The sequence below is a fragment of the Rhynchophorus ferrugineus genome, unplaced genomic scaffold (assembly GCF_030347505.1).
Source record: "Rhynchophorus ferrugineus isolate W39M unplaced genomic scaffold, kcgeb_rfMv2 rfM2, whole genome shotgun sequence".
Lineage (NCBI taxonomy): Eukaryota > Metazoa > Arthropoda > Insecta > Coleoptera > Curculionidae > Rhynchophorus > Rhynchophorus ferrugineus.
The window spans coordinates 38,515,403-38,527,686 of NW_027472581.1; the positions used below are offsets into that span (position 1 = coordinate 38,515,403).

The window sequence follows — 12,284 nt, forward strand, 5'->3', positions numbered from 1 at the left end:
GATGATTGAATTAGTCACGCCGAAAGAGTTAACCAAAGTTATTAAAAGTGAAATAAAAGCCTATAGACCTAAATCACTGCTGCCAGTAATATCTAAGGTTTTAGAAAAACTCCTGTTGAAAAGTATAAAATCGATCATAGAGAGAAAAGACCTAATGATAACACACCAGTTTTGGTTTATTAACAAGCACTTAACAATTGACCAGGTCCACAGAATAATAGATGTTACTGAAAAAGCCTACGAAAGTAAAAAAGTATGCCCAGCTATATTATTAGATGTAGCACAAACCTTCGATAAGGTCTGGCATGCAGGCCTTGTTCATAAACTACAGAAAATGCTACCAAAACAACACACCGAACTATTAAAATCATACATGACAACTATAATGTTTAGAGTCAAACAAGAAGAAGCTTACTTTGCAATAAAAGAAGCTAAAGCAGGTGATATACTTGAGATATACTACAAATGGAAAATATTACGATGGCTACATTTGCTGATGATACTGCGATTAGAGCTGTCGGAAACAATAGTGAAGAAGCCCCACAAAAATTACAACAGCATGTGACAATATAAATAATTGGACACAAGCTTGGAAAATAAGAATTAATGAAAGTAAATCTGTACATGTGCAGTTCACCTATAAACAGACCGTACAAGCACCAATAACATTAAATAATACTATCATTCCATATAGCAACAACGCTAAATATCTCAGAATCTCGATGCAAAACTTCGCTGGAAGGAACATATAAAGAAGAAAAGAAAAGAACTGGAATTGAGATATAGGAAAATGTACTGGCTAATTGGAAGAAAATCACAATTATCAGTACATAATAAATTGCTATCATATAAGCAAATATTGAAAGCTATATGGACATACGGAGTTCAATTATGGGGATGTTCTGCAAAAAGTAACATAAATAAAATACAAATTTTTCGGAGCAAAGTCCTGAGAGGTATTGTGGGTGCACCCAAATACTATAGGACTGATTACCTACATCGAGACCTTCAGATACCCACACACAATCAAGAAATCTTGAATTAAATAATAAAAAAAGAATTATACGAGTATATGTTTTTCTTTTTAAATAATTACAGATAATTTAGGGGATCGATAGGAATAACTACTTGTTAATCACATTATGGGAAATCAATTTTAGCATATTGTTGCTTCAAAGTGATTAACATTATATCGAATGTCTAGTAGAGCCAGGCCATACTAGAAAAGGTATCAAATACATTGGCTTGTTGTCGAGTTCTTCAGACAATGGGGTGCTAGGTGCTAGAAGCGTGTCACAATTTAGACTTGATGGAAGACAACCTATTGTGACTACAACCATAAACTTTCAAGAGGGTACGCTACCGTTGAATATCTGAACATTCTGAGAATTTCTCTTATCAAATTTAAAAAGTTATAGTTAAAAGAGCCTCTCGCCCTCTAAAGATTTGAACCAGCTTTGCATCATCAGCCAGTCATCACCAAGAACTCGAGGGAGGAGTTTCAGGGATAAAACAAGTTGTATATACTGAATCAAGCAAAGTCTTCGTTCCAATTAGACCTAGTTCAACACGTTTTTATATCGAATCGCCGTTAACGTAATCAATTGTCAAGTCATTTTAAAGCGGTAGTCAAAGTTACATGAAATCACCAGGGGTTTTGAAACAGAGTCGCTGTTTAAACAGCAAGCAAGAAATCAAGCATTTGTAATCACATTCAGAACGATAGATTCTTTAATCCTTCTTAGTACCTTTTTATTACATTCATCTTATTTAAATATTAAATATATATTTATATATATATTTTATAAATTACAAATTAATCCACCATATATGTACTATCAACAACAGGTACAATTTTAAGTAGCGGCTAACGAATATTGGTAAATAAAATTTGCCTAAAAATGTATGCAAAACTGTGCAGTAAGCAGTTTGGTTGGACAAAAAATCCTATAAAGTTGAAATTGTTTTGATATTTCGAACCTCTGGGATAAGTCAATGTTCCCTTTTGAGAGAATGAGAATGAGAATTGAAAAAAAAAACAAGTAGTAAAAGCTCAATACTCTTAAATGTTACATGGACTTACAAACAGTTGAAGGAAACATTTAATTTAGATTATTAAAGATTAAAATGGAAAATCATTGAAAAATAACAAGATATTGATCCTGTTTCATTTTAGAAAGAACAGTAACTGGTTAAAGCAACTCCACCCACAAGGGGACAGCTGCAAAAACACTTTGCCAAAAACAAATTATTTCGAACTTGTCTCGTAACTTTGGTTAAAAAAAGCGACGCCGGAGATTGTTAACATATTTGAAACATGAACTGAAAACGTGAATGTTTTATTGAGGGTCAAAGGAGATTTCATATTAAAAGCTTTTTTTATATCTCTATGTTTAGACCATTTGATTGATGAATTATATATCTTGGACTTTTATATGTTTTTTTAAATATTCTTTTCGTATATTTTTAAACGAGTATTTGTAAATATATAACATAATTCAATCGTCAGTTCACGTGTGTTTTGATTGATGGTGTTTGTTTTTACGTTTTATAAATATTAGATCTCTAAAAACTATAAATTATTTTTGAAGAAGTGTTTTAATGATGTACACTTTTTGTGGTATCATTTTTCTCAATTACAAACAACGTTTTCTTCAGTTATAGGATATAGAAGGTATCGTAATTAAAATCTAGTCAATTCTTAAGGAAAAGAGGGGTTTGCTTTTTCGTTTCTTTTAAAATGGTACCCTTTAAAGTTATTGAGCGTTGTTGGTTTTAAACTTTTAGTACTTAATTGAGAAGAACCACTTTTATGAACTTGGAAATGGATAAAGCGAAATGTATATAAGAGATGTGTGTGTGGAATTATTTTGTTTCTTAGTCTTAGAAGAAAGGGCCTTAATATTACGTTAAGATGGAACAAAAGAAAATTCAGTTTATATAGAAGGTTTAAAATCGTATCTCCAGCAATACTTATTCACTGAAGTCATATTGTAGCGCGTTTAAAAGGTGCTACAATTACAGTTAAAAGACTAAAGAATATTCAAGGAACAAATGTAGCGTCATTTGTAATGCATGCTTATGTGAACGTCAGTGGAATTGAATTGGTTTGCTCTTTTTCTTTCCGGAATTTTGAATATCCATGTACAAAAGTCAATGGAATTGTTAAGAATATCGAGAGAACCAATCATCAACCATAAAACAGTTAGACAAGACTATCCAAACATAATCTAAATACTAAAGTAAAAAATTGAATAGAACAAATGTTTATTCGTGAACTGGTGTTGAAACGAAACAAAGTCGAAGCATTTTTAAAAATAATGCTTATGGGGGATGAAAATTGACTGGGTAATTGGATAAGGTGCAGAAAATAGTGGTCGAAAAAAAGTTTCACAAAGAGCTGCAAATACCGCATTGACGACAAGGAAGGTGTTTATAAGTGTGTAAGGTGTAAGGTAAGGATTAAACCATTTATTCGATTCTCTACTATCAAGATCTAATTGTAATTGAAGCAGATGTTTCATCACGATAACGGTAAACTATATCTTTAGTGAAATTGGGGAAGTTTTGATCTATTGTCTAATTTGGATCTTATTCCGTTCGACAACTTTCTCAATGGTGTAAAGCTGGTTTCAAAAGAGGCTTGTAAAAATCACCTTATTAGGGGCTTCGAACTGAAATCTCAGCTCTTTAATGACGGAATTATTTTTGTCATCAGGGATGTAGCAAGAGGTCATCGAACAGTACGGTAAATAAAATTCATTGATTAGTGATTTGTTAATATAAAAATGTTTCAGCCAAAACTATAATATATATATATATATATATATATATATATATATATATATATATATATTCTTAAAAAGCAGTTTAACATTTTAAGGATATTAGTATTAGTTCTTAAAACATTCTTGAAAATGATCATATATTTAAACTGTTAAAATAAATTAATGTATATTAAAATATAGTTTAAACTACACGTTTTAATCTAAAATATAGAAAGCTGATCTAAATATTTTATTTTCGAAAATGCATTTTTATATAGCAACTTAAACTTTTCTTAAAAATGTTTAAAATCAGATATAATATCAGAATATATGATCTATATTTAGTGACAATTACGTATTATATATGTAATATACATATGAAATTATTATGGCATTTGGAATTATGGCAACATTATAACATTACTGATATATTACAAAATAACATATATATTAAAACTTACCAGCAACTTGTTCTGCAGGAAGCTCATCCTGAAAAAGATATAAATTTAAATATTAATAATAAGTAGCTTGCAATAATTTAAACTTGAATAAATTAAAAATTAACAATACCATTTTTGAGTGTGAAAAGGTGGCGGCAAGTCTTGAGTGAGAGACGACTGACCAATTTCTATATCGCATCAAAGCTTAAGAAGAACTGGCATTGCAAGATGCTCGTTCATATGGCCAGATGGAAATTATAGTGGATTTCGGCTCTTTATTTTCCAGCCCACGCTTCGTTACAGATTTTCCTCTACCAGTGTAAAATTAAAATTTCTCCGTTTTCGTTTATTTTATTTCGGAAACCGTAACGCGTATAATTCTAAAATATTCATATTTCTAAAATGTGTGGTCTTCATTTTTTATACAAATAATGTTAAGATAAATTAAAGTAAATTATATTTGAGTTTCTATATCGTATTATTTTAGTGACATGTAAAGCTCATATCTATTATTTATTGTTCATGTTACGTATTAATAATTGTTATTATTTATTTTTACCAATAACTAAGGATATATACGATACTGCATAATTTAGTGGGAGTTTCAATTTGGTGCCCATTTAGTTATTTTAAACTATAATAAAGATATTTTAAAATGCCTCATAATTTGTTATTGTAACTTATTGTAACAGTATTTTCTAAACATCAAATATCGTGCCTTTTTAATAAAATCTTTTAATAGTATTGTTTCATATTACATAATTTATTGCTCTTAATATATTTTATTGATAATAATATAGGGAGTACTAATTAGCTGAATACGTTTGATTATTGATTATTGATAATTTCATATTGAAAAAAAATATCCTTTTTTGAAGCGATCCAAGATCGAAGAGCGATATTTCTGAACGAAATTAATTTGTGGCCTGTGAGTAGCCGTTAGAACAATCAGTAATAGCAATGTCAAGCAAATTAGTCGGTACATACATAACATAAGATTTCTTACTTATTGTAATTAAATTATCAAAAGTCTCAAACAAATCATTTTTATCTTATACCTGAATGGAAACCAGGTTATCCTTTAACCTTTGGGTTCCAGCATATATACAGTGTGATCTTCAAAATATTAATATTGGTTAATGTATGGTTAACGCTGAAGTTTATGTTAAAGTCGATGGCAACGATTGACTTGGCCTACTGTTATTTTTCTTAGGTTTTCATTGAATATCCGTTTTTTCATCTTCGACCATAATTCGATATACTTATTCTTTTCTATTTATTTTCGAATGAGCTGTTTGAAATAATTTGTTTATTTGTGAATAATTTATATATATTTCAATGGTACGGAAAGTGTTGCATAATATTCAATAAGGTATTACTTTCTTAGCCTTTTTTAGTAGATCAGAGCAAGGTAGTGGTGTCAGCTGCCAAGAAATGTATCGATATTTCGATATATTGATATTTTAAAAAATTATTGAAAATAACCATATGGTTTTCTATAATATCTAAGATATAGGTTTATTTTTTTTGGAAAATGATCGAAAAAATATCAAATATCGATATATCGATCAAAAAATATCGGCTAAAAATATTTCAAAATATATCGGTATCATTTTCTTTTCCTTAAATTATTTATTAGAATATTGTTACCATAAATTTTTACAAGCATTATATCCGTTATCAGCTATATATTTCTTACTGTTAATTAAGCAGAAACTTCACAAATTTTGTTTAGCTAACACGTAATTACAATTTTTTTTTAATATTAAAATTAAAATCATATAGAATGAATATTAGTGACAGATGTCAATGATAAAACCAAATTTGGCTTATGAGCTGCAAATATAGGTTTTCACTAGAACATCAAACCAAGAAATTCAACACTCACACAAAACAATGTTACGTAATCGCTACGTAAGAACCGCACGATGACCTCGAAATCAATATTAATTCTTGCCTGAAAGCCTACTAAATCACAGCACAATATAGTAGCTACTGGATAACACGCAGGAGATCAAAATATTGAAGTGAAGTGTTATTCTTAACTTTTACTTAAGTCGTTTAATTTTACTGTAATTTGAGAAATACATATTGATGTATGTATCCCATATTCATCTTGCTTGTGTATTGATGCAAGTACAACCGAACAGTAGAAGAGTAGTAACAAATTCGTAAATTAATATTGTAGTAAGCATATCTAACGTAAGATATAAATAATTTTAAAGTCAGAGCCTAGAGTAGTACTTTTTTTCAAAACTGATCGAACTAATTTGTACTTTTTATATTCTTGGAATATATGTTTACATGTACGTACATATACGAACTAAATAAGTTATATATGAGGATAAATATGAAAGAACATTTAGAAATCACCCGGTATACTTCTGTTCCTGGAAGATATCGCCACTCGAAAACGGCAGTAACCCAAAAGACTTCTTTATATTTAGATTGCACGTAAAACAAATGTCGTTTCTGGAAAGGTTTATAGAAGTTTCCCAAGATATATCGTATTTTACTGTTAATATTCTATCGGTGGCGATTTGAAACATTTCTTATACACAAATACTCTATAAACGAGTTTATACTGATATGTCTAATATCTAGAAATTGTTTATTTCAAATATTATTTCTTGTATAAGAAATATTGTATTTTATTGCATGAGAAACATATCTTATACACAAATGCTCTATAAATCAGTTTATACTAATGTCTAATATCAAGAAATTATTTATTTCAAATATTATGTGGTATTAATTATTAATTACTAGTTATTTCTTGATTATGTATCCTTTTTTTTTCATAAAGAGAATTATAATGTTATAAATTAATAGATAATTTTAGTTAAACCTACATTTATAGTTTTTTTCTGTAGTGTACATTATTTTAGAGATTATATGTGACTTTAATCATATTTAATTAAAAATTTAACTCAGCAAAGATATATAATAAAAAGCCTAACCGAAAAAGTATATTATGATTTCAAATCAAATAAATGTTTTTGATGTATGTTATGATTTTTCGATCTATAAAAAATTAGTATTATTTCATTTTCATCCACCGAATATTATATATTCTTATTGCTATTTATTAATTGCCTTCATATTATTAAATAAAATTATTATTATTATATATATATATATATATATATATATATATATATATATATATATATATTATATATAATATATATATATATATATATATATATTATATATATATATATATTATATATATATATATTATATATATATATATATATATATATATATATATATATATTATATATATATATATATATATATATATATATATATATAATATATATATATATATATATATATTATATATATATATATATATATATATATATATATATATATATATATATATATATATATAATATATATATATTATATATATATATTATATATATTATATATATATATATATATATATATATATATATATATATATAATATATATATATATATATATATATATATATATATATATATATATATATATATATATATATATATATAATTTTTATTATTATTTTTATAAACACTTTTAGATTTAATTTTTGTTTGTTAAAGGATTGTTTTTTATGATATTTATGCATATTGTAATTTATTTAATAAAATATTTCTGATTTTATAAATTTTAATAAAAAAGTTCATTCTTATTATTCTGATTCGCCTGAAAAAATTAATAATTTTAAAAATTTTAGTGAATTAGCTTTTCGTTAATTTCTGGGAAATTAATTATTTTTTTCAAATTGTAGTTCGTTCCTAAACTCTGGCAAATTTGTAGTATACAGCTGGCATTGGAATATAGTTGTGAGAATACGATTAGTCTAGTAGTTCTGTTTGACGTCTGTGGCTGAAAGATGTTTATATTTATTTATAGGTTCGCTATAAATTATGAAAAATCTAGATAAGCGTTAATAATGATCTCAGTCACGCCAATAAACAGGCTGAGTAAGTCCGATACATAACAGATCAATAAAATAGTTTTCATACTGAATATAACAAATAATTATGATGTTATGCTGAATCAACAAATATTGATTAAATAAATTAAACGTAAATTTTGATTTGCAATATTTTTGTGAAATTTTGATACTATATTTCTTAACGTCTTGCAAAAGATGACGTAAGGAATATAACATTTTTTGTTTTTTTGGATATAATACAATATTATACATTTTAGTTGGTTTAGTATTATTAAGTTATATATATTAAGTTATATGTTATTATTATTATTAGTTTAGTATTTAAAAGTAAATAAGGTAAAAAAAAAGATTTATATTTTATCTTTGGGATATTGGCGACAGATTATTATATCGGAGTTATGAAAAATAGAAATAGAATGGACTATGCAAACAGAACTTTACTTCTTAAGAAGTAATATATATTAGGAATGATATATATATAATATAGGAAAAATAATTATTATATGCATAATATACTGAAAAATATATATTCTTTCCGTAGTAAAATTGTATTCTACCTTAAGAGTAGAGGAACTAACTGAATTGACATATTTGATTAATTATATATCTCTATATACATTATAAAGCTGTTAATGTTAAGAACTTTTTAGCTTATAGTAGTATTGATTTAGAAAGAAGAAATAGGAACATATCTTATAAAACTAGAATACTTTATTTTTAGAATCCCTTAGAAGTACTAAGTTATGTTTTATTTTATGTTATTCGGTTTCATTTAATTCATCATTTTATTATGTTAACCTTTCATCTGACATTACCTGATATATCTTAGTCCATTTTTACTGAGCAAAAGTTAGATAAGACTGCGCTCATAAATTAGAAATGGTATTTCAATTGAGTAAGGACAATGTTTCTTCTTTTTTGTATATATTTTGAAGTATCCTTTTACCAACTAGGGATTTATCTGCACTGGACTTACAGTTTAACGTGGGCTCTGAACCACGGTCCTCGGTATTAAGCCTATCGACTGGCGAGTGACCAACTTAAGTATATTAGTAATTTTTTTTAAATTTAGAGGGGTATAGAATAATGGCGGAGCAAAATCAGATATATACTGTGGTAATGTTGTTAAAATGCGAAATAATAGCGTAAATATAAATATAATGCGAAATAACTGTTGATGAAAAATGGTTAAAAATCAATGATGTTTAAGAAGGCAATCAACGCGAAGAAAAAACAAGAATAAATCCCATAACTCTAAATAAATGAAATGTTTCGGTGGCAGTTTCACCCACTGGAAATAATTCATAATAAAAATCACCATGATTTTTATCCTAATCATTGTAAAGGATGAATGGAGTTTAGATTGTATATATATTCACCATCATTTTTTAAAAATTTCGTTGCATTATATTTTATTTCAAAGAAAATGTTGAAATATTTGGCTCAAGTCAAACGTTGCATATGTCTGAAGATGCGTGAAATTCTTAATATTTTTTCCGAGAAGGTCATTTAATTATATTTAACGAAGGCATTTCACAGCGATTATATTATTGAGGATTTAGAAATATGTTGATGCTTATGATTTGAAAAATATATTCATGTTTGATAGGCCGCACCCCATATTTGGATAAAGGTCTTCAAAAAGAATCAAGATATATAAAAAATACAAAGCCGTGTAAGCAATATATTTTCAATAGTTTGTTTCTCGTAAAGCAATCGTTAATTCTAAAATCCATTACTGTATATTTCAGTTGGTTTAAGAGAAAATAAATTAAAAATGACGATATATATTTTACTTTTGCATCGGAGTTTTTGAAAAATATAAATAAAATGGTCTATGTAAGCAGCCAACTTGTTGCTAGTGTTGGACAATATTTATGATACATTTTTTAAATTTCGTTTTAGACAACCTATTAGAATTAATTAAAAGAATGCCACGAATTCATTCCAAAATCTGATATGATATTTATTAAAATATAATAGAAGAATAATTATTATTTGGATGATGGTATAGTATAAGTAAAATAGTATTCTATTTTTTAGGAAAGCTAAATTTAAATTGATATATTTGATTAATTATATTTTCTCTATATATACTATTAAACTGTTAATGTTTAGAACTTTTTAATTTATAGTAGTATTGATTTAGGCAGAAGAAATAGGGACATATTTCATAAAAATAGAATACTTTATTTTTAGAATCCTTTAGAAGTAATAAGTTATGTTTTATTTTGTCATATTCGTTTTTATTTAATTCATCATTTTATTATTTCAACCTTTTATCTGACATTACCTGATATATTTTGTCCATTTTTTTAAATAGTGAAATATCTGTTAGCATACTATTATAAAATAAATGACCAAAAGTTGAAAATGCGACTGCTCTAGTAAGTTTTAGAAATAGTATTTTAATTGAGGAAAGTCAATGTTTCTGTATATTTGATAGATATATTTACGATTTCTATAAAAATATGTAAAATATTATTATATTTGGATACAATATATTTATGACTATAAGTATTTGAGTTATTTTTAAGTTTAGAAGAATCTAAAAAACACATGGATCAAAATCAGAGAAATACAGCGGTAGTATTGTTCGATAAGCTTCCTTGAAACGATACAAACATTAATAAAATGTCTCGTTGAGAGTTTGACCTACTAGAAATAATTCGTAATAAAAATCACCATAAATTGCGCCTCTAACTATTTTTTATCCTAATAGCATGTATATACGAAATGTTTTATTGTAAAGAATGAATGGAGTTTGGATCGTATATATATATATATATATATATATATATATATCAGCGTCATCTTTTTTAATTTCGTTGCATCATATTTTATTTGAAAGAAGATGTGGAAATATTTGGCTCAAGTCAAACGCTGCATAGGTCTGAAGATGTGTGAAATTCTTATTTTTTTCGAGAAAGTCATTTAATTATATCTAACGAAGGCATTTCACAGCGATTATATTATTGAGGATTTAGAAATATGTTGATGCTTGTGCGTATTTGAATAAAAAGATCCAAGATATATAAAATATATAAAACCGTGTAAGGAATACATTTTCAATAGTTTGTTTCTCGTAAAGTAATTGTTAATTCTAAAATCCATTACTGTACATTTCAGTTGGTTTAAGAGAAAATAAATTAAAAATGACGATTTATATTTTACTTTTGCATCGGAGTTTTTGAAAAATATAAATAAAATGGTGTATGCAAGCAGCCAACTTGTTGCTAGTGCTGGACAATATTTATAATACATTTTGTATATTTCGTTTTAAATAACCTATTAGAATTAATTAAAAGAGTACCACGAATTTAATCCAAAATCTAATATGATATTTATTAAAATATAATAGAAAAATAAATATTATTTTGATGATGATATAGTGTAGGTAAAATAGAATTCTATTTTGTAGGAAAACTAAATTTATTTTGTTAATTTATTATGTTTTATTTTATATAATTCATCATTTTATTATTTCAACCTTTTATCTGACATTACCTGATATATCCTGATATGTCCATTTTTAAATAGTGAAATATCTGTTAGTATAATATTATAAAATAAATGACCAAAAGTTGAAATTGCGACTGCTCTAGTAAGTCTTAGAAATGGTATTTTAATTGAGTAAAGTCAATGTTTCTGTATATTTGATAGATACATTTACGATTTCTATAAAAATATGTAAAATATTATTATATTTGGATACAATTCATTCATGCCTTTAAGTCTTTCAGTTATTTTTTAAGTTTAGAAGAATCTAAAAAACACATGGATCAAAATGAGAGAAATACAGCGGTAGTATTGTTCGAAAAGCTTCCTTGAAACGTTGCATATGTCTGAAGATGTGTGAAATTCTTAATATTTTTTCGAGAAAGTCAGGCATTTCACAGCGATTATATTATTTAGGATTTAGAAATATGTTGATGCTTATGATTTTAAAAATATATTCAGTTTGATAGACTGCATCCCATATTTGAATACATTTTTCAAAAGAAACCAAGATATATAAAACATATAAAGCCTTATATTGTTTTGAAGCTAAAGAAATAATATCAGAAAGGTGGAATAAAGTAACATACATTAATTCTAATATTCACAAATTACTTATTATT

The 12,284-nt window shown here is 26.2% G+C and overlaps 1 protein-coding gene across 5 annotated transcripts in view; it reads right to left on the bottom strand.

Annotated features, from left to right (window-relative positions):
• TpnC73F (Troponin C at 73F) overlaps positions 1 to 12,284 on the bottom strand; it is a 47,867-nt gene that overhangs the window by 2,172 nt on the left and 33,411 nt on the right. For 4 of the 5 annotated variants that reach the window (XM_076397506.1, XM_076397507.1, XM_076397505.1 and 1 more), the window contains exon 2: positions 4,229 to 4,256. In XM_076397506.1, coding sequence (XP_076253621.1) covers positions 4,229 to 4,256 — 28 coding nt within the window. Of the gene's footprint in view, positions 1 to 4,228; positions 4,257 to 4,337; positions 4,476 to 12,284 lie in introns of those variants that run through there. The other variant, XM_076397510.1, reaches the window with a different exon arrangement.